The sequence below is a fragment of the Pelmatolapia mariae genome, linkage group LG14, assembly GCF_036321145.2.
Source record: "Pelmatolapia mariae isolate MD_Pm_ZW linkage group LG14, Pm_UMD_F_2, whole genome shotgun sequence".
Lineage (NCBI taxonomy): Eukaryota > Metazoa > Chordata > Actinopteri > Cichliformes > Cichlidae > Pelmatolapia > Pelmatolapia mariae.
In genome coordinates, this window is record NC_086239.1 from 39286880 (window position 1) to 39312725 (window position 25846).

Genomic DNA, 25846 nt, shown 5'->3' on the forward strand with positions numbered 1-25846 from the left:
TGCTGTTTTCTGGACGACATGATTGACAGGAAGTGACACAGCTCTGAAGAAATGACAAGAGAAACTGTAAAAATCACTTTATTTTTTTTTTTCACATTTAAGCTCTTCAGACACATTTCTTGCAGTATCTGGGGTAAACCTGCTGCTGCTCAGGCTCCACCTGTGATGGTGGTGGCGTTAGCCGCAGGGCCGCTGTGGCCGCTCGTGGTTTATGGGGAAGTAGTAGAAGGGCACCCGGTCAGGACAGGGGTGCCCCGGGGAGGGTACCGGCCGTGAGCCGGGCTGGATTTTCGGGGCGTCTTCAGCATCGGTGCAGAGATCGCAGCCTACGGTGAGGTTCCGATTCAGGCGGATCTTCAGCTGAAACCACAGCTCTCTGTCCTGCAGGAGAGACGGCACACTGAGCTACTGACAGCTGCTCCTTACCTCAGCGAGCACGAGATAAACACAAAGTAGGACTTGTCTCTGTGGATCGAGGCAACGGCTCGCATGGCAAAAAGACGACATGAAATTACAAATTTTGGGACGTGAAATCATGAAATTCACACACCGAAGCATTGTAACCGACGTCGACACAGCTGGTCCTGAATTTTCTAAAAGAGAAACTACGATGGGCCGCGTTAAGAAAAATAATATTCATCATTTTGAGAACAAATTAAAAATTTGGAGATTCATGTGGAAATGTGCAGATTACATTTGTCATACTGCAAAATCAGTTTCAGTTACAATGATTTCTCTTTCAGCTCAAACATGAAAGGAGGAAAAACAAACATGGAAGAGTTGGACACGTTTGCACGGACAGATGCGAGGTTATCGATGGTTATCGATGGTTATCGATGGTTACAGCCTCGCGCAGTAATGGAGACGTACGATCGGTGTGTTTCAACAAGGCATTTTGAAGCGAGTTTGTCAAACGAAACAACAACAGTAATCTCCACATTTCAGCTCCTGACTGCAGCACACGAGTACAGGACGAGCAGCAGAGCGCGTCTGTTTCAGTGGTTTTACCGTCAGATGGAAAAATGCTGAAGCGAGCATTTGAGAAGCATGAAAGCAGTTTGTACTGAGCAAAGGTGCAGTGCAGGCACTAACACTGAGCCAAAGAGTGGACATGAGCGTAAACGACTGTGTCACCAGGGTAAAGGTGTGTTTCTCGCCCAGCTCGTTAATAAAAACGGACTGAAACAGGTCCCAAAGTTGGATGAAGGTTTTGTTTTAATCAGAGTCTGCGGTTTTATGCACAGCAGACACTCGGCCCAACGTTAGCGCTGGACGTCTGCTGATTGGACTGTAAATGTAATAAAAGTTACATCAGCTTCTGGCTGGTTTACTGACCAAAATCGGTAAAATGACCATTTTCCACGATTATCTGAAAACCTGTTAGTGTTTCAGTGACGGTGAAAGCATTAACACTGAGGCTTTAAAATGCAAATCAGATGGGTGACATCACACGCTTTATGCTCTCTCATCTTTCAGATTTTGGTCTAAGTGGCTCTGATTTCCCCAAAGTGACAGTTCTTCAGAAACTCCTGCAGTCTCACATAGAGAAAACCAGATGCGGTGAAATCTTCAAACACAGCACCGACTCTAAAGTCGAAATTCCAGCAAAGACAGTCGTGCAGTCAAGAACGCAATAAATTATTTGTCTGTTCTGCATCTGTAAACACTCCTGTTTGAACATGTGATTAGGTCTAAACATGTTTATGAGGTGAATATGAAATATGAAAGTCTTCCAAAATAACTGGCACCATCTCAGCTCAGCTTTGAAAAAACCGAAGGCCTTGCAGTGGTGATCCTGTAATCCTGGCTGTACACTGTGTATAAAACACAAGCTCTCCTTGGATGGTGGAGGGCAGGCTGTAAATTATATTTGTTGGAAGGAAAGATCTGAACTGAGCAGCATGATCCAGATCTGACCGGTTTCACTCGAACTTTAATGGATGGAGGCCTCGTGGTGTCAGCCAGAGCGCAAACTAAGAAAACTCAGCGGTCAGCGGCTGGAAGAACTCTGAGGACACGACCAGCCTCACGAGCCGTCTGATTGGTGGTATCTGTGTTTGTGAGAGTTGTGATTGTTGGTAACCATTTAATACCGGGGAGAGCTTACAGAGTGAATTCTTCTCCCACGCTCAGATCGACCACAGAGCCTCTTTGTGTTTGGAGCTTTTTGATGTCATCATGTGACCACAGAAGAAAACAGTGCTAGCTAAAGTGAAGTTCGGGAGAAATGATGAGAACATCTCAGAAGCCAGAGATGGAGCCACAATGTGCTCAGCATAGCTTAGCATAAAAGCTGCGCTAAAAGAGGGACACCCCAACCGGCCTGTCTGCGTTAAACGTTTTCTCTAATCAGGTGAAAATAAATCCTCATACACCTGCAAAGGGGGAGGAGCTTTCTATAATTCACCTGTTTAAATTGTATTAAGGCTTAAAGTTTGCATTATTAGGGCAGCTGTAGCTGCAGCTAACTGGAGTCCCTGAAGTGGACCTCTGGGCCGTGTTTGGAGCTCATGTGATGAGGCAGATGATCAATAGTGGGTCAGCGACCCTCTAAAGGGACCACCACCACCACTAGGGCTTTCCTGGGACTCTGCACCATTTAGTTTTAGAACTGAAGAAACTTGAAGAAGTCCAGACGTGTTTCTTTCCAAGCTCCTTAGACTACGGTGACCTGGATGACCGTCACAGACACATCACGCCTGCTGTGATCCATGTCATGAGTTTGTCGTCTCAGCCGGTCTGCTGGCAGCAGGAATAAAGGCTGATAAACAGAATCACTGTGTTTGCTTTGTTTCCTCGAGGTCTTTATGATCATAGCTCACAAGTGTTTGTGGTACTGCTTTGGTTTTACTGCTGCTCATTCAGTTTTAATCCACTCTTTGCTCGTAAATCACCACAAATCTGTTGTTCAAGCTCTGCTTTAAATCTGCAGTCTGTCAGAGTCAGTGGCGTGATTTTAATTCCACACAGACTGAATTAATCAAAGCTCTGATCAGTGTTAGTGCTGTCAGGGTGTTAGGATGCGAGACCTGAACTGTGAGTTTGCGTTGCAGAAACTGGAAAATATCGGAGCTGATGTGTTTGAATGTTTCAGCCAACAGCGAAAAAAGAAACGTGCTAACATGAGAAGCTGAAGCAGAGACAGTGCAGCACATTTACTCTGAAGGAAGAAACCGGCGCCATCGGACCTGCTCATCCGTGATGCACTGGATCTCCAGTTTGTCCCCCACGTGTGGAGCCAGGACGCTCTGCACCTCCTCCACCTAAACACACACACACACACACACACACACACACACACACACACACACACACACACACACACGTGTGTGTATTTATATCTTTGTGGGGACATCTCATTGATATAATCAGGGGTGCACATAAGTGGTTCGCAGGTGCGCATTCGCTATCAAAATAAAAGACGCAACGTGAAGAAGTTGCAACGCGCGTTTGCGTACATAAGATTTTCTGGAGGAGGACAGACATTTGTTTAGAACTCTTAAAGACGCTGAAGAAGCAAGCTCCTCTAAGCTACTTTGGTGCTCCTCCACCTCCAAAGAAATGTCAGAAGGAGTCCGAACTGCAAAAGAAGCGCGTATTCTCGGAAAAGTGGTTGCAGGAGGTGAGCTGGCTTCAAACAAACGATCATCACGATGAGCCTCCACGTGATAATTTTAGACTTTTAGTTTAAATAACACATGGAAAATATTTCAAAGCCAACCTGCTAATTTCCAGCTCTGTGGTTTTATTGATGGCTTTGCATGATTCTGTGTTCAGAATAATCCTACTTTAGCTCATACTGAGCTTCACTTCATATGAAACAAGATGTGTCAGCTCCTCCCCCTTAAAGTCAGCTGTTATTCTGATTGGCTGCTCCTCGTAAGCAGCATATTTGGACAGCAGGTGGGTGACACAGTCTGCAGCCTGAGCTTTAACTGATGAGCTCATTATCAGAAACTTTGGTTTAATCTGAACCTCTAACCGTGGAACAGGAGCTGTAAGACCCGAGAACAGCTTTAACCTCCTAAGACCCGAACTCTTCCACGGCATGCATTTCTAATTTCTCTTTGATATTTGGGCTGATTGGGACCTGATGAATGTAAAAACAAAGAATTGAGTATTTTGGTCTAAATAACCCAAAATGTGATGTCCACATATGTGGACGCCAGGTCCTAGGAGGTTAAGGTGTTTCTGACAAATGATCAGCAGAGTTAATAAAAGGTTCAGGTTTTTTAACCTTTTAGGAAAAGTCGGAAGTTGAATTTGGCTCACAGGTAATGATGACATCAGAGGCTTTGAAAAATCCTTCCCCAGGTCAGAGTTGGATTTGTTGACTTTTACCTTGTAGGGTCGCTCACAGGACGGAGTGATGCCGGCGTCCTCCAGCAGGCTGCAGACACAAATAAAACATCACTGTTGGTTTCAGAGCTCACCTGAGCAGCTGTGTGGCGTTTAGGGACTCCACCGTCGTTCCATACAAATAATACACAGCTGACATCTTAAACCTGCAGCTTCCTTCCCTCCTACTCTGACTTCCAACCTCGTTCCCTTCCTCAACTCCTTATCATTTGGCCTACAGAAACTGACGTCTCACTACGATGTGATCTGTAACGACGATTCGGCCTGACGGTAATTATCGGCCCTGATGAGAGGTGTGGAAACTGTGAGCGGATTTCACATCACAAAGATCAGGATTCAAACTGGCGTTTCCACGGAGCACAGATGGAAACGTGAGGATCGACCTCGGTGTCTCAGTTTGAGGAAGAGCTGAACTCACCTGTGGATGTTGAACCGTGCTCGCAGTTTGACGCAGACCTGGAAGTATCTGAGCGGAGAGTTCATTCCTTCCACGCACGCCGCGCACGCTCCGTGTTTCCTCCACTCTTCCCTCCTGACGCACAGAAACACACTTTAGGAAGAAAATCACAACCCGAGTAAGTTTACAGGGACACGTTCTGCTTCTCCTCATTTCCTAAACCCTTTTTACTTACCTTCCTGTACCTTCACTTCCTCAAGATGTCATTTGCTTCCTTTCCTTCTTTATCCTTCCTTTCTTTCCCTCTCTCTTGTCCCCTTATTTCCTCATTTCCTGCTCTAACCTTTGTACACCCTAATTTTTCTTCCTTTTCTATAACCCTAATTCCTTCCTTTATTTCTTTGGTTCTCCCCTAATTTCCTTCCTCACACTTATTCTTTACTTCCTTCACTCTCACTCTCTCTGTTCAGGAACATTTTTCCTGCCTTTAACAAACCTTTCCTTGCCACCCCCCTTGTTTCCTTCCTTAACCTCCTAGGACCCGGTGTCTACATATGTGGACATGACATTTTGGGTTGTCTAGACCAAAATACAAAATTTTGCTCTACAAGGGCCTGATATCCACTTACGGGGACGTTATACTGCCACTGTTCTATCGAAATTTAAAGCGAAAGTCTTCATGTGTGGATCTCATTTTCCCCAGAAACAAAAATCACGTTTGTTTTTACATTCTTTCTTCTTCTTTTGTGCCTCGCTGGCGCTCGGCAGGGGAGGTTGTCCACAAAGCCAATACGTCGCTGTGGGTGCCGCAGGGTTTCCATCTTGATCAACGATGCACGTCCAGGCCTTGTGGTCTCTTGCCTTCACCTTTGCTTGCTCGAGGATTAGACGTCGTTGTTTAAGGTCATCTTCAATTTGCTTGATGAAGTCTTCTTGGGCGCATCACGTTTGACTCTCCAGAGGGCGGGGTGCTGCTGCATCAAAAGCCGATATGGCAGGCGATGGTGCTCATGCGGCAGATGTGGCCAAACCATTGCAGTCATCGCTTCCTAATCAGCTCTTCCACTGAGGGCTGCTGGTGACATTGACTACGTATCATGCTGTTGCTGAGACGATCACGGAGGGACACTCGGAGAATCTGACTCAAACAGCGCATTTGGAAGAGGTCGTGTTTGAGGAAGACCCAGGTCTCCGACCCATAGAGAAGAATGGGCAACACCAGTGTACGGTACAGGCAGATTTTGGTGGTGAGGGTGATGTTTGTCTTCTTCCAGCCGCACCATCGGAGGGAGGCGAAAGCCGCCGCCGTTTGACCAATTCTTGAATCTATTTCTGCTGTTGATGTCACTTTCTTTTCTTGGACCAGAGAGCCGAGGTCTTTGACTTCCCACATTAGTTCGATTTGCACACCTTTGAGATGCACGGTGGCTGGCGACCCGTCAGTAGTAAGGACTTTGGTCTTCTCGGCACTGATCTTGAGACCATGTGGTTGAGCAAATTGGGTGATGTCGTGTAGAATATCTGTAGCCTCTGCATCATTTTCGGCAAAGATGGCGCTGTCATCTGCTAACATCAAGTCTTTTGCAGATTGGTCATCAGCATACTGGACTTCACCTCAGCCGTTGAAGGTCCTGCGCATGATTGCATCGATCACAATGTTGAAAACATTTCACAAAGAGAAATTAAAAATGCATGAAAGAGTTCAGGTCTTAGGAGGTTAAGTCTTTCTGTTTGTGACCTCCTCTTTTCCTTGAACTGCCTCCTTTCATTTCCCAGCTTATTTCCTCTCATGAATGATTGTTTCCTTTCCTTCCTGAAGTCTTGAGACTAACAACTAAAAGCTCAAACTGACAATGGATGTGTTTACAGAGGTCATAGATTGAGTTAAAAGTAGACATGAAAAGTAGATAATGAAATGTTAAAGGCGTCGCCCCCTGCTGGACATTAGGAAGCGCAGCAGCATCACTTGGCTTCCCTGTTCTGATACTGCAGGACGTTTGTGTGTCGGTGAAGGTGAGTACCAGAAGTGGAAGTTGGACTTGAATCTCACAAATGACGGCCAGAGTTCAGTCAGCTCCGCCTTCAGCTCCTGAAAAACAAGAACGTCAGTGCGTCGGTGTTTGATGTCCACACAGAGATACCTCATTGGTCACTGCAACAGGAGCCGGCCTCCTGATGCATTTGCGTTTATAGAGGCAGAGTCTATCCGGTCTTTAAGTGATGACATGATGAACCCTGCTTCCGGGTCCAAACTACTCTGGGTTTATTAAGGCTGTTGTGTTTTTCACGTTTTAATGCTTTGTATCTTGTTCTATTTAATCTGAACAAGCCCATAAAAACAGGCAATGATCACTGTCGGCCTCGCTCAGTTTTTATTGCTGCTGTTCATTTTAAAGCTCAGTTTTTAAACCTTACGCTGTAACTACAGCCCAGCCCATGCAGCAGTATATTAATGACTAACTTCCTGCTAACTTCTAACTCTGTTGAATTTAATAAATTCTGTTTTCATGGATGCCTGGATGTTAAACTTAATTGCTACACCTGGTAAAGCAGCAACACTGATCATTTTATTACAGATGAAAGAATTTAGACAGTTTGTAGCTCTCAGTAGTGCTGCAGTGTTCATCCTGTCAGAGCACGGAGCAAAAGGCAGAAACATCCAAAGAAGAGCTTTGACTGTCCTTCAAGAAGCCTGAAGAAATGTTCCTGAAGATCCTCACAGAGGTGACAAAGAGCTGCAGGATGAACCACTCCAAAATTTCACTTTCAATCTCGTTACAACTGTACAAACTCAGTTTTTGTGCATGTTTTTTCCATTTAAGTTATTTCCACGTATGTTTGGAAAGAAATGAGGGCTTCCTGAAGACCTTTGCACAGTGCTGCATAACCAGGACTCACCTGGACGTCAGAGGGGAACATCGGCCAGCAGTCGCAGCGGTTCTTCGCGTGGAGGGGCCTGCAGGCACAAACAGGAGCAGCCAATGAAATCAACAGGACAACCCAGGATCAATAACACTGATCAGTCTGAACACTGGGAGTAATCTCAGCTGCTACAGCGGGGTGGGGTTACCAAAGGCCGTGGATGGTCCAGTTGTTGACGGTCGGAGGAATCCTGCAGAGACTCACGTTGTTCAGAGACTGAGGGACAGACAGCATGTTAGACACCACAGAAGAAGAACTCACCACCTTCCTGCCTTCTTTTTCCCTACCCTCTCCATTCCTACTCTCTTATGGCTCGTTTCCTTTTCAGCCTCATTTCCTTTACTTTGCCTCTTCCTGGTTTCCCTTCTTAAAGGAAACAAACATGTCATTGTTTAAAGGATATTTTCAGTGTGTGTATTTATGTCTCTAGCTCTTCTTAAATTTGACCGCCGCAGATGTTTCAGAAGTCGCAGCTTTTACTTTGAAGGGGAACGCCACCATTTCCTGATGCACAGCCCAATGCTCACCTGACAGAACGTGCCCGGCCATTGCAGCGTGAACAGGAGGCACTTCCAGGTGCAGAAATTGTGGTTGTCCAGGTCACCGTGGCCATATTTGTAGTCCTCCCAGAGTCCTTCCTGTGTCACAATGATGCCAGGCAACAGGAACAGAATAGCAGGACTCAGACTGACCAGCAGGGGCAGCAGTGAGCGGTGCATCTCCTCCAGACTGCAACACAAAACAGTTAATTACATGTAGAGCTGAAGTATTCGTCTTTACCAGAGAAATGTTTTTTCCAATTACTCTCTTGAGACCAACTACGCCCTACACCGCTGCTTCCACTGGAATCAGCCGGGTGGTGCTGATCATCATCCGTGTGAGCGGCTCGGCAAAAGCAGAGGATTTGGCAGCTTGCTGTAAGGAGGAGAGACTTAGACTGTTGCTCCATCAGTCTGGGAACCCGTCTCTGCAGCGAGAGATTATTCACAAGCAGGAAACTCACCTCAAAGTCAGAGCATCAAAACCACAAGCTCCTTCTCAGACTGTCTGGCCTCAGGTAGCAGGTGAAAGGTTAAAGTTCACGGCAGCGTGATTAGTGAGGTTGTTTGGGAGGTTTGCAGCACAGCTTAAGTTTGCAAAGCTGCTGAACAAAACACAAGACTTCAGGATCAGACCAGACCGGAGGCGATCGCTCTCCCTCCTGCAGCACTTTACCAAACATCACGGCGCTGTCTCCTTACCTGTGTTTGGTGATGGAGGCTCTGAGGTGGAGCTGGGTGGCTGCAGCTGCTGCACTGAGCAGCTCTGACAGTTTCACTCAGATATTTCACAAAAAGCAAGAAGTGAAACTCAGAGCTCAGTGTTTCTGAGTTTAAACAAGCTCTGAGTGCTCGGGGGAAGTACAGGCTGAGCTTCACTTCCCTCCACCTGACAGAGGTGGAGCAGTTTAAACCCTGGGTGGCTGTGCAGCCTCGAGGACTTCTGCTTTCACTCTGCAGGTCTTCATGTTCCCACACCTGCTGACTCTCACTGTAACCCTCGACTCGCCTCATTTTTCTGTTTAGCTGTGGAGAGAAAGTCACCCTCCATCATGCAACACAAATGTTTCTATTTTCTTTTAATGTACTCGAGTACATTCATGACAATCAGAATTTAGATTAAGGATCATTTGTATTCTCATGTACTAATATTATATTTAGCTGTGCATTAAAATAGGTGCTAGCAACGTGGTGCTACTTCTTACTTCCTTACTCTGAGTACATTTCACAGTCGGTACTTTTTCACCTCTACTTGAGTAAAGAAGTTGAATGAGTACTTCAGGTTATACTGGAGTATTTTTAACACAAGTATCTGTACTTAAGTAGAAGTACAGATCCCTCTGCCATGAGATCCTATGAGTGATGAAAGCAGGTTAGCCGAGCCGGCTGTACTGCAGGACTGTGATGTCATCCCTGCTTTAACTGAAGATGAAGCTCTCGGCCTGAGGCCTGAGAGGAAGGCTCCTACTGTGTGCTCGGCCTCATCAGACTCTTCTTACTGAGTGCCTTTGAGCCCAGAGTCGTTCCCTCTGTTTGTCCTGGTAATTCAATTCAGTTTTATTTACACAGCGCCAAATCACAACATTCGCCTCAGAGTGCTTTATATTGTAAGGTAGACCCTACAATAATACATACAGAAAAAACCCAACAACCAGATGATCACCTGGGAAGGAAAAACTCCCTTTTAACAGGAAGAAACCTCCAGCAGAACCAGGCTCAGGGAGGGGCGGGGCCATCTGCTGTGATTGGTTGGAGTGAGAGAAGGAAGACAGGATAAAGACATGCTGTGGACGAGAGACAGAGATTATTAACAAGTATGATTCAATGCAGAGAGGTCTATTAACACCCAGTGCATCATGGGAGTCCCTCAGCAGCCTACACCTATCGCAGCATAACTAAGGGAGGATTCAGGGTCACCTGGTCCAGCCCTAACTATATGCTTTAGCAAAAAGGAAAGTTTGAAGCCTAATCTTAAAAGTAGAGATAGTGTCTGTCTCCCGAATCCAAACTGGAAGCTGGTTCCACAGAAGAGGGGCCTGAAAACTGAAGGCTCTGCCTCCCATTCTACTTTTAAATACTCTAGGAACAACAAGTAAGCCTGCAGTGTGAGAGCGAAGTGCTCTAATAGGGTGATATGGTACTACAAGGTCATTAAGATAAGATGGGGCCTGATTATTTAAGACCTTGTATGTGAGTTCACCTCTGAACGTTTTTGTCTTAAGGGACACGTTAATACATTCCTCCTGACATCTGGATCATAAGAGCATGACTTTCAGATGCTGTAGATAGTTTATTTTGTAGGTCTGACACTTCTTCTTTTCTCCTCCACTTCCTTTTTTGTGTTTCAACTAAAACATTGTTCTTTGTTACTGACAGAAAAAAAGAGGCTAAAGGAAGCTGTGATGCACACAGACACACTGCTTCATCCCGTGAAGCCTTTACCTGTTTGAATGATTCATGAGAGAAAAACAGAGTTCCACGAAGCTGGAGAAATGCTGCTCAAGAGCACACTGTAAAAAAAATTGTGATATAAAAGTATTTTACTGTGTATTTTACAGTTTTGTTCTGTTCTTCTAGAATATCATTAAATTTACATAAATAGACTGTGATTTTACATTTCAAATGTAAATTAACGTAAAATCACTGTAAATGTAATAAAACATAATTTTCTTGTTTTTTAAATGTATCTGTCTGTACATATGCATATTTAGATTGTTAAAATACATTCACAAATGTATCATAATTTCACAAATATTTGTCCGTTATTTGAAAGATTGAACTGTTACATTCAAATGTAATGCTATGGACAAATTTATAAAATGATTCGTATAAACTTTTAATACATCTAATAATTATTATTGTCATTCAGTGCGATCGTGGCTCACGAGTTGGTAGTTTGCCTTGTAATCAGAAGGTTGCCGGTTCGAGCCCCGGCTCAGGCACTCTCGGTCGTTGTGTCCTTGGGCAAGACACTTCACCTACCACCTACTGGTGATGGCCAGAGGGGAATTGTAAAGCGCTTTGAGGGTCTCATAAAGCGCTATATGAATGCAATCCATTATTATTTAAGTTAACTGTGTGTTTCTGTACATTTAAGTATTATTATTCATATTGCCACATTCATTGACCTTTTTTACAGGTAATTTCATTGTTTAATCACATTAAATTGTTCATAATTTAATGTTTAAAAGCACTTGAAAAAGGCAAAATCCCATGTAAGATTAGGGCAACAAACTGTACTGTCATTACTGAAAATAACTGTATTTTCATGGCAAAGTTATTTTCTGTTATTTTCTGGTATTACTTTGGTGCCCCAGCTGCTGGAATATTACTGGTTTTTTAGGATTTTTTTTTTACGGTGCCCTTAAGCATTACTCTAAAGCCTGACTGCTTGGGTGGCTTGAGACTTTTGCACAATGCAAAGCTGCAGCTGCAGTGTCATGTTTACTTCCTGCCGAGCGCAGACAGTTTGGTCTCTGCAGCAGATCGTAGTTTGGCAGCGTGTCAGAAACACTGAGACTCTGTGTGTGTGTGTGTGTGTGTGTGTGTGTGTGCGCATGTCCTTGTGAGGTTGAAGAGAGGCAGCAGAGCTCAACATGAATCACCTCGTGGTAACTACAGCTCTTATTTTTCTTCTTTTTCTCACATTTCTCTGTGTGTGTGTGTGTGTGTGTGTGTGTGTGTGTGTGTGTGTGTGTGTGTGTGTGTGTGTGTGTGTAGCTTCGGCATATCTAATGTGAGTTAGGCGAGCTGAAGGGCAGACAGCGCGGAGCGCCGCGATCAGGCCTGACCTTTGGATCAGCAGCTCAGGTTTACTCCGTCTGCATTATCAGTTTTTAACGATAGAAGATCTGTTTACGGGCTGCAGCAGGGTTTCCACCTCGTTTCTCACACACACACCTGTTGCTCACCTGTTAGTCACACAGTGCAGCTCAGCACGTCCACAATGACGCACACACAGCAGCAGAGAGAGAGGCTGTGTTGTTTCCTTCAACTGTTCCTAATATTCTGTCCACCTCACTAACACAGGGCCTAGAGCTGTTGAATTGTTTGGTGTTATAGCACCTGTGTGTGTGTGTGTGTGTCTGTGCGTATACAACATGTGACATGATTTTAAAGGCTCATGAGAAGTGCTGGTGAGAGCTCTGACGATCAGATCGAAGGTCACCAGAGTACGCAGGAGTGATCTCTGTGAACCAAACACCTGGACGACGCTCTTAATGCGGCCGCGTGACCGTCAGCAGACAGCTGGCACAAAGCAGGGGTGTCAAACATAAGGTCCGGGACCTGGAGTTGGCCCGGCACAGACCGAGTTTAGGAAAATGTGAAGGAGGGCCGACCTTTTACAGGCTTTGCTCCTGATAAAGACCTGAACAGCCAACCATACATCACCAGAGGGATGTTATGGAAACCAGTTCTTTACATACAGTGGGTCCACAGTGGGTCCACAGTGGGTCACATTTACAGGACAGTCGGCAGCGTTTTTATCAGATGAGACCTGCTGTTGAGCTTAGATATCTCAGGCATCTCCACACCAACCTTGGAAAAACAGTTTGACGTCCCCGGCACAAAGGCAGGGTGGCCTTAGAAGGGGCGCGGCTAAAACAGCTTGTTTCAGACTGAGCAGCTGCTGAGGTCCAAAGTGAGACAAAGAAGGATTATTTTGAACTCTGAATCATGCAAAGCTGCTGTAGCAGAGTCCAAGCAGTCAAGGAGACGCTGGACGGGTCACTCAAAGCCACGAGGACCGATCACAGACACAGATATTCTGATGCAGTTTCTTTCTGAACATCTTCCTGCTGGATTCGGAGCTGATCCGCTGGCACGTCCACTTCCTGTCAAAATCCTTTTCTTCCAAAAACTGCAATAAATCACAGGGAGGGAGTGAAAAGGATAAAATAACTTCTTCAGGAAAGAAGTCGAGTCCTTAGAGCACTGTGACGGAGAGTTTACACAGACAGAAAGAAACTGTCATTATTCCAGTAATATTATTGTTATTAAAATTAATGAAAGAAAATGAAGGCGCTGCTTCCAGATAAAACCATTTTATCTAGGAGTCACATCGATGACCTGAAAGAAAACAGCACAAACGTCCTTCAGATTTTCTCACAGTGAAGCCGATACTGCGTGCTGATTGGTCGGTTAGGGACACTCGCCCGCATGGGTAACAGATGTTAAATGTCAAAGCAGCGTGGTTTCAGTGAGCTGGACTCAATGCAGGATAAACATCCTCAGCCTGAAACACTCTCCCGCTGCACTGATCATTATCTCAGGTTAGCCAAACAAAGTCGGTGAAATCAGCTGCAGCGTTCATGAAATCTTTTCCCGTGTTTGTCCCCCGACATCCAGCAGGGCTCCGCTGACCTGCTCAGGGTTTCACTTTCATTCATCTTCCTCTTCATGTGGAACTTCACCTGTCTAATTTATCGAAAAAAGAAATCTTAAAGCAGAAAAACCGTAAAGCAGAGATTTCACTTTCCACATGTGCGAGTACGCTCGGGTCCCAGAGACGCCAACATCACCGTCAGGGGCCGAGCGAGCGGCTTCTCGATGGTCCGCGCGGCTTCGTCCATCTACGTTACGCAGGTGTAGAAGTAGGAACGACCGCTCAGCCGTCGGATATCCAGCTGCGCACGTTTGCGCTGGAGGATGAGACTCAGGCAGGACAGAAGAGAGCGGAGGTCAGCTTCTGTAGGACCACAGCTCTTTAACACAAACTAATTCGAGCTTAAAGATCCAAGTTTCCTCAGTTTAACCCTGCGGACGTGTTCAGGAGACAGCGGCCATGTTCCTGAAGCCGTCGTGTTTTCACCTTTACCTATGAGGTGTATCCAGCTGGAAACAACCTCGTTCTCAAGTTACATTAACGACTCCCGTCCAGGTGCATGAGCTGTATCTGACCTTTAACCTCTGAACCTCTAGATGTTTTTGCATGTTGTGTTAGGACTGCACACACATTTCTTTCTCTCATCTCACACACACACAAACACACACACACACACACACACAGCCTCTGACTCTGGATAGGTCTAAGCATCAGATCCAGGGTCTGTGATTGGCTCTCAGCGCTGTCAGTCACGCCCCTCAGTTACCCGAGGTGACCTTAGTAAACGATTAAAAAGTCATGCAGCGTTCTTAAAGAGACACCACTGCTGCTGCACAGTCAGACGAAATGACAGGAAGTTGATTTCAAAATAAAATCCCCCCACCCCCTCACACACACCAAAAAACACAAAAAGACAACTTCTTCTTCTTTAAAGTTGTTAAAGCTGAAAGACGCGTTCAAGCGACACGAGGACGAGAGGCCACGTGTTTTAGCCACGTCAGACCCTTAACCCTGATGATCCCAGACAAACTGGGTCTGGCTGCTGCTGATGGACGAGCGACCAGTGAGGGCCGCGTCTGTCTCAGCATGAGGAACAAGGAAGTGATCACTTTCAAATGTCAGATTTAAGATGTAAAAACAAACCAGGTGTGAATGACCTGCCAACACCTGCAGAGTCAGACACAGAAATGAGCTTCGTTCAGTTCATCCTGTGCTGCTGGGTTCAGTCATTGTGCAAATGTCCTGTTTATAACCTGCAGTCAGCTGAGACTGAAGACGTCACCTGATGATGGTGAAACGTTTCTGAAACGTCCAGATGAACAGAATCAACCTTCTGGGATTTACTGATCTGGATGATCGAGCATGCATCAAGACAGTGAATGATTTAATTCCAGACAAACAAAAGCTGTAAGGAGACATTTTAGTGAGCAACTTTAATGTTCACTTATTACAAAGCAAACTAATAAACAAGAAAACAGCCACAGTTATTTCCTAAAATGTAGTGTTTTGTTTTGTTTTTGAATTTCAAATATTGTATAACAAGACTGAATGTTTTCCTCCCTCTTAACTAACTGAAGCCTTTTATTGAACTACCAAATAAACACACTGGTCCTCTCTGTGCACACATGCAGACATACAGTGGCTTGCAAAAGTATTCGGCCCCCTTGAACTTTCCCACATTTTGTCACATTACAGCCACAAACATGAATCAATTTTATTGGAATTCCACGTGAAAGACCAATACAAAGTGGTGTACACGTGAGAAGTGGAACGAAAATCATACATGATTCCAAACATGTTTTACAAATAAATAACTGCTTACTTCCACATTAGTGTGTGACTCTCTCGCTGCACTAACACAGCATATTTGCACTCTCTGCTAATTTTGCCTTCATATTAAATCATTTAAAGAACTTATTTTAACATTGCACTCAACAATAAAGGTCGGTGGGAGGCGATAGCTCAGTAGGTAGAGCCTTCGCCCCCATGTTCAGAGGTTTGGGGGTTCAAATCTACCGAACGGCACCGTCCGTCTGTCGCTTCACTGAGTGGTTGGGTTAAATGCAGAGAGTAATTTCCCTACAGGGGAGTAATGAAGTATACAAAAAAACGAATCCTCCCTAATACAAAATAAACTGCATTATGTTTCTTCACGTCATATAAGTGGCCCCCGGGCCACGGGTTTGAGAGCCTGTCTTAGATGCAGCCGGTGCTCACGGCCTGGGAAACAGAGCGATTCTGAAATGAGCCCAAAAGCTGAGGACGTGATTTTTACACGGGGTGAGGTCTGTCCGGAGCATGAAGCTTTTTGGACTTCTGCTTAATTGGGATTAGGGATTTTAATGAATTTGGGTGAAGCAATGAGTGTGGATACTTATTAGTTTAAACTGGAGTGCAGCTGCTTGTCTTGGAGTCCATCTGTGTGAGGACAGGGGGCCACACATGTGTGCTGGATTTATTTCAGGATAAATATTCTGGATTTAAAAACCCTGGAAACACCCCTGACTTTCACAGTGAATACAATAACTGTTTGTGGAAGTGTGGGAATATTTTCAGCACAGCTTCAGTCCTCACAGAAAAATCAAGGATAATCAATGATTTTTAACAACTTATTAAGAAAACAGGGTTTGGCTTTGCCACGTAAAGCTTTGCTTTCATTTTCTCTGTTCTTGCACAGCAGCTTTGTGCTCAGTGGCTTCCAGGTGGCTCCTTCCTGGACCACAGGAAGCACAGACAGGTGTTTCACAGCTCTGTCAGGTCAGCCTCAGGGTTAGCGTTAGGCCCTGAGCCCGGCCTCCAGGCTCAGCACTCAGGTGTTATTAAAAATGTAAAGCAGGTGATACAAAACCTCCATGGATAACGCCCCCCTTCGTAACAACTTTTTATAGCGTTTTAAAACCACCTTGACTTCATTAAGGATTAAATTAGGGGCGTGGCCTCTTTGACTGACAGGTGGATGGTGACACAGGTGGCTGAAGCTGCCAGCTGTCCGCTGGGCTTCACTTCAGTTAAATAAACTGGACCTGAGGACTCAAGCAATAACACGGCTGCTGTACATGCACAGCAGTCTGACAGGTGGGGCGATCTTTCCTTCACTCTGCTGCTTTTCTGTGTATCCAGAAACTTCCACGTCTGGCCAGCCGAGCCTTCAGCAGCTCAGCCAGACAGCTGAAGAACAAGGTCCCCGAATCCCAGAAAATCTTCCAGGTAAGAACGATTCTTCACCTGTCCAGCTGGCCTCGGGTGTTTCACACGTGTAACCCGAGCACACGTGTGTTTCCTGCACTTACAGGCGGACAACGGGCTGCCGGTCCACATCAAAGGAGGAACCGGCGACGTTCTGCTCTACCGGGCAACCATGACGCTAACCATCGCAGGTGAGGAACACTGCAGCAGGTGCATTTCTGTGGTGCAGAAGGACAAAGCACACAGCACGTGACAGAAACAAAGCATGTGTGGAAACACAGCTCAGAGCTTTACAGATGTTTCATCTGTGAGTGTTAGCAGGGTGCAACATGAGCATCAGACACCTGACCTGATTTCAGCTTGACTCATCTGACGTGTCATGGGCACCTCTGGACCTTCCAGATGTTCTTATCATCAAAGTCTGAATTCTGTCTATAAATACTGCTGTGGTTGTAGTTACTGCATCTTCTGAAGACAGCAAAGAAACAAAAACAGTCAAATAAAAGTTTTGTTCTTGATTTTCAATCAAAATGAAAATCTTAGCCTACAGGATGCAGCGCTGCTCTTTATGCTAAGTCCGTCTTTGCTAAGACTTATTTCTGTTGCCCCGAATAATCTCCAGTCTAATTTAAGTAAAGAGTAGCAGTATTCCCTCAAACTGGCCGGGTCGTCACTGACAGCACCGATAATCACAGATGTAACTGTTGATGGTTTTCAAGAGGAGGAAGCGCTTTTACTCGTTTGGCGAAGGTGGACGGCAGCAGCTGGGCTGGAAGTCCAGTCCAGGCGTGCAAGCTCTTAGAGTACATCAGATTCCCATCGGAGTGTTCCTGTCCCTGACGTGGTCTCATTAAAAAGTCTCATTGTTTCCTGTAAATAGCTGCACACATGTCCTGATGTTAGCCTGCACCTGCTCCTGATGGTCCAGGCCGCGCAGAAAGAAGCCGTGTAGCTTGCTTGGACGAGGAACAGCAGGATATGACCACAGTTTAATACGTTTATTTGTTGATGCCTTTTAAAGCATTCAGGGTCACAGCACACGATCACCAACAAGAAGGATACTAAAAGATAGTAAGACGGTTGTAGCTGATATGAGAGCAGGTGGGTCAAATGTTCTGGCTGAGGAAGGTGAAGAGTGTGAAGATAATAAAGTTTAAAGAGGAGGAGCAGATGAAGAAGGTCTGAAAGATGAGAGCGTGCCACGGTGAGAAATAAAGTGTTGGTTTGTGTTCTGTCCACAGGAACCTGTTACTCTCTGTACTGGCTCTTCATCGCCTCATTCCCTCAGAAGAAGGAGTAGAGGAGGAGGAAGAGGAGGAGGAGGATAAGAGCCTCTGGCCCGGTCTAACACTAATATATGTTGTGTGTAACTCTGCTTGATTTATCTCCACATATCTGTCCTTCATCAAAGATCAAATAAAGAAAATATCCAGAGTTCTTCATTCGTGTGTCTGTGCAGAGAAAGTAGGGAATTATTTTCACAGCTTTCATTCTTTCATTAGCTGATGATGATGATGATGGACAGCTTGGCGAACGCTGGAGCGAGTCAGTAAAGGGAATGTCTCCATGCTAAACGGCTTCATAGTTCAGACGTCAGCCGCCGCTCGTTTTATCGCTGTGGGAGGAGATTCTGCAGATGCTTCCACATTAACGACTTTGACTGAAGATCCTACAGCGCTTCTTGGACTGTAGTTACTGACCCGTTAATCGTGAGCCGGTGTTGTGCCAAAAACTGATTTCCAATGTTTCTGTGTATTTTTTATGTGTAATATCTTTACGTATGTTGGTAAACAGACTTCGGTGAACAGGGTTTACAAAGCGGTTATATATAGAATTAAAAAATTATCTGTTTTTCAAGTATCTTTACAGCTCTGTGCTCTTTTTACTGAACTATTGTAATATTTGCTGCCATTTCTTCTGTCCTCTTGGCCAGCTTACTCTTACAAAAGACATTTTTAATGTTAATGAGATTTTTTTAACTGCATAAATAAAGGTTATATAAAAGTCACTGCCAAAAACTGATTGCGGCTTCTACCTTGTTACACGAATGTTGTTTGTGGCTCATCCATGAGGGATGCATTTGACATATGTTTCACATATTATAGCCCAACAAGTTACTTATAGCAGTTTAAATACGAGCAATCAGTTTTTGGCACAGCGTCATGCGTTCAGTGCACAGTGAGGACTGCTCAGACCTTTAGGAGAGACCAGCCTCAGCGACACCACTCGACCTGACGGAGGACGGACACTCTCTGAGGAACTTCACATTTTGAGGGTCTGCGAGGAGTGAAGAGGCCGTCCACGTCCACGGTGAATGACTATCACAGAGGTGGAGGCCTACGACATCAGCTGTAACCACCTACACTGTAGATGAGATTCCTTCCCAGACAATTCAACCCTCAGTTCTCCTCAATCCATCCGAGCCTTAATGGTTCACATGATCAGCAGGCTGACCGTCTTTCATGCTGAATCAACAGCACCTCAGAATTCTCCATTACAAAATAAATCTGAACTTCTGAAACCTTTAATTAATTTCAGCTGCTTTGGTCGCTGTGTGATGGTGTCAGCGTTTGGATGTCTCGCTAAAAGAGTCATCGTTATCATCGGTGATGTAAACTTCTTTTACGTTAGCAACAGACGTGTTAAAATTTAGCTGATTGTTTCCAGATGTACTCTGTGTTTGATCAGGTGTGATCACAGTTCACTGACGTGTTTGATTTCCACTGAATCGTCTCTGTTTGTAACGCCCGAGTGCTGGGAGATCACAGACATCCAATCCTGATTCTCTCAGTCGTTTGTACTGCAGATGATCAAACACTCAAAGTCTTCACTGTTTTCGGTGAAGGCCACCATCATGTGATGTCGGTAGTGCAGTGCTAATTAAAAGGTAACAAGTTTGTTACCTCGAGACTGTTCCACAGTCTGGTACTGAGGGTCTGGATGCTTGGGTACCTTTCTAGAAGGCAGCAGGATGAAGAGTGTGTGTGAGGGGTGTGTGGGGTCCTCCACGATGCTGGTGGCTTTGCAGATGCAGCAGGTGTGACAGGTGTGTGTGATGGAGGGAAGAGAGGCTCCAATGATCCTCTCAGCTGCTCTCACTATCAGTTGTAGAGCATTGTGATCCGATACGGTACAGCTACCATCCAGCCAGTGATGCAGCTACTCAGGACGCTCTCGATAGTCTCTCTGTAGACGGTGGTGAGAATGGATGGAGGGAGATGGGCTTTCCCCAGCTTCCACAGGAAGTAGAGACGCTGCTGGGCCTTCTTAGTTATGGAGCTGGTGTTGAGGGACCAGGTGGACACCAAGGAATCTGGTGCTCTTGACGACCTCCACAGAGGATCCATCGCTGTTTAGTGGACAGTAATCTCCGTGCTCTCCTGAAGTCAACAATCATGTCTTTTGTTTTGTCCACACTCAGAGACAGGTTGTTGACTCGACACCAGGCCGTTAGCTGCTGCACCTCCTCTCTGTATGCTGACTCGTCCTTCTTGCTGATGAGATCCACCACAGTCGTGTCATCGGTGAACTTGATGATGTGGATCAAACTGTGCATCGCTGCACAGTCGTGAGTCAGCAGAGTGAACAGCAGTGGGCTGAGCACACAGCCCTGAGGGGCTCCAGTGCTCAGTGTGGCGGTGTTGGAGGTGCTGCTACCGATCCGGACTGTCTGAGGCCTCTCCGTCAGAAAGTCCAGGATCCAGCTGCAGAGGGAGGTGCTCAGGCCCAGCAGGCTCAGTTTTCCAATCAGGAGGAAATTCAACCATTTAAATCAGCTGTGTGGGATCAAGGACAAAACAAGGCATTCAAGATGGCGCCTGTGTGTTCGGCACGCCGTCTATCGCTCTCCTTTATTTGTTTTGTTTTATTGTTTTTAGTTAACTTTGCGTTACATGTCTGTTGTACTTTTTCCTATGATCGTCAGACATTATTGGAGATAGGTTTATCCATCCGGATGTCTGACCGGCCTGAATATGACAACCAAGGCTTTTTTCCTCCCTATCTGGAACCCCTACCACCGTCACCGGATCTGTGGAAGCGACGCAGGAGACGGGGTAACTGTGGAGGTCGTCTTGTGAAGCTGAAATCCTGGATTTCTCATTTTCCCCATGAGCTCCGCTACATCCACCGTTTTTGTCCGCGACTCTTGGTGCCATTGCGTGCCTTGGACCCGGTGGACTCCTGGTTGGTTCCTGTTGTTGGGTCTTTCGAAAATGGTCCTGCAAAACTCTCTCCTCTACGACATATGCGCTGGCGCGGAGTTGACAAGAAAAACCTTCGACCGGTGGATCTGGTTGCTAATGCCTCGGAAGTTTTGGACCCAGTTCCTCTAAGGCTGGGTCTAATAAATACCAGGTCGGTGGCAAACAAGACCTTCATATTGAAGGATTTTCTTCTTTCTCATGTTCTGGATTTGCTCTTCCTGACTGAAACCTGGATTTCTCCCGGTGAGTTAAGCGCTTTCATTGAACTAGTACCCGCTGACTGTACCTTTTTTAATGTTCCGAGAGCTTCGGGTCGCGGAGGAGGGCTTGCTGCTGTTTTTAAGGCTCACTTGGACTTGAAGCAGCTTTTCCCTTCATCTCGCTACACCAGTTTTGAACTCTGTTTATGTAAACTGGGCCACTCGCCTTCGTTGTTATGTGCGATTGTTTACCGCCCGCCGAAATATAACAAGGTGTTTTTATCCGAGTTCTCAGAGTTTCTTGCTGATTGTGCATCATACACGTTTGCTGTCCGGGGAAGCCCCTGGCCAAGGACTTCCTTGCCTTAGTGAACTCTTTTAATTTTGTCCAATCTGTTAGTGGTGCCACTCAAGAACGTGGTCGCACACTGGACTTAGTTTTATCTCATGGTTTATCTGTTTGCAATGTACGTGATGCAGTATTCTCTGATCATATGCCTATCTTATTTGATATTGCTCCTTCTAACGCTTTTGCAAATCAGGCTGCACCTGTTCGATGTTATCGTGCCTTTGGCTCTGATTCTGCCGAACGGTTTTCTGTACTGTTTGACAAATTAATGTCTTATGCCCCTGAGTTGCCCACTGCAGATGACCTACTTTTGTATTTTGACTTTGCTTGTAAATCTGTGCTTGATGTTGTTGCCCCTTTGAGACTAAGAAAATGTAAATCTAAGACTAGTCCATGGTTAACAGATCGTACCCGAGCTATTAGAAGACAATGTAGGAAATGTGAAAGACAGTGGAAAAAAGATAGATTGCATGTCTCCCTGGAAGCCCTAAAGATTAGTTGGAAAACTTATCAGAGGGCAGTTAAGGCCGATAAACACTCCTACTTTTCTCAACTTATTTCGGCCAACTCTCATAACCCTCGTGTTTTATACAATACTATAAATTCTGTACTTAACTTGGAGGGTTATGACCTTTTGCCGTCCTCTGAGGCTATGTGCAATAAGTTTATTACCTTTTTTGTGGACAAGATTGCCAGCCTGAGGCCTCTGATCCCACCGATTGTTGATCCGGCCATGCATGCTCCTTGCTCAAGCCTATTCCCTGCTTTTGCACCGATTTCTCTGCGTGATTTAGAGGAGTTGGTGCTACATGCTAAGCCCTGTGGCTCCCCGAACGATGTTGTTACTCCCCGCTTTCTCCAAAAAGTATTTCCCATCATTGGACTTTATATCCTGAAAATTATCAATACTAGTCTGTTAACTGGTCAAGTTCCTAGTGGGTTTAAACATGCAGTCATACACCCCTTACTTAAGTAACCTGGCCTTGATAGTTCTACTATGTCAAACTTTAGACCTATCTCCAAGCTTCCCTTTTTAAGCAAGATCTTGGAGAGGATTGTACATACCCAGCTGCTGGATTATTTGAATGACTCGCAACTGTCTGAAATCTTCCAATCTGGTTTTAAGCCCTTTCAGAGTACGGAGACAGCTCTTGTTAAAGTTATGAATGACATTCTTGGTAAACATGCTGTGCTTGTGTTATTGGACATGACAGCTGCATTTGACACAGTGGACCACGACCTGCTGATCTCCCGCTTACACCACTGTGTGGGAATTTCTGATTTGGCATTGTCGTGGATAAAATTATATGTTTCTGAAAGGAGTTTTTGTGTCAAGCTGGGACTGGCCGCTTCCTCTGTGGCCCCTCTGCTTTAGGGTGTTCCCCAGGGATCTATCCTTGGACCATTATTTTTCTCGCTGTATTTACTCCCTCTTAGTGCAATTTTTCGTAAACACGGAGTGTCATTTCATTTGTATGCCGATGACTGTCAGCTTTATTTACCTTTTAGTCATTTGGATACCTCCCCATGTCAATCACTGCTTGACTGTCTTAGCGATATTAAATTATGGATGGCAAATAATTTTTTGAATTTTAATGGTCGCAAAACGGAAGCAATTTTATATGGCCCGCATCGTTCTACTGATTCTCCAGATGTTGATTTTGGTGATTTGACCTCTCATCTGAAAAGTTCGATCACTAATCTTGGTGTTAAACTTGATTCCGCGCTTACTTTTGAAGGTCATGTAAATGTTGTGGTAAAATCAGCTTTTTATCACCTCAGACGCCTGTCGAAGGTCAAGCCTTTCCTTTCCAAACCCAATTTGGAAACTCTTATTCATGCTTTTATCACCTCACGTCTGGACTATTGTAATTCCCTTTTAATAGGGGTCGGGTCGGACACCTTGTCATGGCGGCACGATTTTTAACCGGTCACATCACTCCGGTTCTGGCTTCCTTGCATTGGCTTCCCATTGAATTTAGGGTTCGCTTTAAAGTCCTTTTATTGGTTTTTAAATCTTTAAATGGTCTGGCTCCTGTCTACTTATCTGGTTTGCTGAAGCCACATATTCCTTCTCGCTCGCTCCGTTCAGCTGAGCAGCTGTTGCTGTCGGTTCCTAAGTCGCGGCTGAGATGCAGAGGAGACCGAGCGTTCTCAATTGCGGCTCCGATGCTCTGGAATAACCTTCCCCTCCAAATTAGACAAGCGTCATCAGTGCAGGTCTTTAAGTCCAGATTGAAAACCTATTTTTATTCCCTGACTTTAAACTCTGTAGGAAACTGACACCTTCTTATTTGTTTTATTGTATGTAATGATTTTATGGTATTTTTAATTTGGTGTTTTGATCTGTGTTGTTCAGCACATCGGTCTGCCAGGTGTGTTCTTAAAGTGCTATACAGATAAACGATGATGATGATGATGATGAAGGACACATCTAAAACCTGCAGGACTGGAACTGCCCCTCCCCTGTCATTACAGATTATAGATCAGAGCTCATAGTTTATAGATTATAGATTGTAGATCATAGATTATAGATAGATTATAGACTATAGATCATAGATTATAGATCAATGATCATAGATTATAGATTGTAGATCATAGATTATAGATAGATTATAGACTATAGATCATAGATTATAGATCAATGATCATAGATCATAGATTATAGATTGTAGATCATAGATTACAGATTATAGATCATAGATTATGGATTATAGATTATAGATCATAGATTATGGATTATAGACTATAGATCATAGATGATAGATCAATGATCATAGATCAGGGTTATAGATTATAGGCACAAGAAAGAAATTGGAGAAAAAGGAGAAAAGACAACCTGGTGTGCTCAACTGCTAACTATTAAACAGCTGAAATAATTAGACGCTGTGGGCTTAACAGACATGTCTGTTGATCATTAGAAAGAATGCAGGTTTGGCTTACGTCAGACCTCAGCTCTGCTCACACTGCCAAAGATGTGTTAATTAGTGTCAACACTCAGTGAAAATACAAGAAAATATTCTAATGAAGGAATAAAACAGGCAAACTATTTGCCACACAAACGCAAAGCAGGAGATGAAGCATCGCTGAATATGTTTCCAAACCAACTTCCTTCTAAGCCAAAGACTAGAAAATATGGTGAAGCATATCTGCCCTTTGGTTTCACCTGCACAAGTGCTGAGGTAGGTCTCCCCTGCAGAATTGGTTTTCCCTTCGCCGGGAGCAGCGCTGGGCTGTTCAAATCACGGACAAACAGTATCCCACATTCTTGATTCTTGATCCCACATTCTTGATTCACAAACACTTCTTGTAACGACTAACTACTCCTGACATTTTGGAGATGTTAGCTCTTTATACAGTAAAGTTACAGCGGGATACAAATAACATCAGGCTGATCCTGCCATGATTTGTTCCCTCGGTTCAAATCACAGACAAACAGGATCCCACAGCTGTTTATGTTTTTGAACCCATTTTGCACAGAGAGGCATTTTTTGAAAAATGTATTGATAGCAATGTTGAACATTATTACACAGGAAAAAACAACTACACGTAAAATAATCACACCGTGACGCCTCTGCCTTTGTAAATGGAGGGACAGTAACTGCGTGTGTATATGTAAGCGTGTAAAACCTGCAGATAGTCAGATTAACAGTATTTTGTCTCTATCTGCCATTCTGCAATTCATCTCATGTAAACAATAACGTGGCGCACAGCGTGACGTGAAAAAAGGCACATACCTTTGACGTTGCGTGTCGAACTCTGTATTCCTCATCCACACGTAAACGCAAAAATGGAGTTTTAAAAAATCTCAGTTCTCGGTGATTCGAAACGCCGTTTACGTGTGGACGAAACAGCTGCGTTTTCAAAAATACCCGTGTAGGTGCGGACGTAGCGTAAAAGAGTTAGTAGTTTATTTTCTTACTACCTGTAATTTATTGCACTTTACTTGTATTTGCTTAATTGTTTACTAAATGTTTGAGGTGTGAAATAAACCGCAATGGAGCAAAATATGGGTGTGTGTGGTTGGAGGATGTGTTTGTGCGTGCGCACGTGCACGTGCGGGGGGTGGGGGGCGCGAACATTTTTCTTGTAAAACAAGGGGGGCCTAGCAAAAAAAGTTTGGGAACCACTGCTAACAGATGTTTGCACATCTGAATAACAGGAAGTCAGCATGCTTGTAGTGCCAGATGTTGTCATTATGTCAGCCTGTTTGTCTGTTTGTTTCCAGCTGTTCCAGAGCGCGAGCACAGAGGAGGGGTAAAAGCTGAGCAATGGCGCCACACAGTGGTGTCCTGCTGTAATTACACCTCAGTGACCTCCGGGTAGCCCGGGATGCTTTTGTTCTTCTTCATGTCAGAATGCA

General features: G+C 44.9%; 2 protein-coding genes across 4 annotated transcripts; one reads left to right on the plus strand and one right to left on the minus strand.

Moving 5' to 3' along the window:
- Positions 1–88: 88 nt before the first annotated feature.
- Positions 89–8960, minus strand: rnaset2l (ribonuclease T2, like). 3 transcript variants are annotated; one of them, XM_065471948.1, is made up of 9 exons: positions 8920–8960; positions 8206–8407; positions 7827–7894; positions 7655–7712; positions 6778–6845; positions 4778–4891; positions 4342–4390; positions 3189–3263; positions 89–381 (listed from the first exon to the last, which is right to left on the minus strand). In XM_065471948.1, exons 2-9 carry the CDS (start codon positions 8395–8397, stop codon positions 178–180), a joined length of 828 nt encoding a protein of 275 aa, XP_065328020.1. In that variant the 5' UTR covers positions 8398–8407; positions 8920–8960; the 3' UTR covers positions 89–177. The 3 variants fall into 3 exon arrangements, with proteins under 3 accessions (XP_065328020.1, XP_063349862.1, XP_063349863.1); XM_063493792.1 differs by having other exon boundaries at positions 4273–4390; XM_063493793.1 differs by lacking the exon at positions 8920–8960 and adding an exon at positions 8682–8845 and having other exon boundaries at positions 4273–4390.
- A 2754-nt stretch (positions 8961–11714) lies between these two features.
- On the plus strand, positions 11715–18163 carry LOC134641362 (cytochrome c oxidase subunit 7A2, mitochondrial). Its single transcript, XM_063493752.1, has 4 exons — positions 11715–11828; positions 16664–16750; positions 16836–16920; positions 17971–18163. The coding sequence occupies exons 1-4, from the start codon at positions 11814–11816 to the stop codon at positions 18027–18029; spliced, it is 246 nt and encodes an 81-aa protein (XP_063349822.1). The 5' UTR covers positions 11715–11813; the 3' UTR covers positions 18030–18163.
- Positions 18164–25846: the final 7683 nt, after the last annotated feature.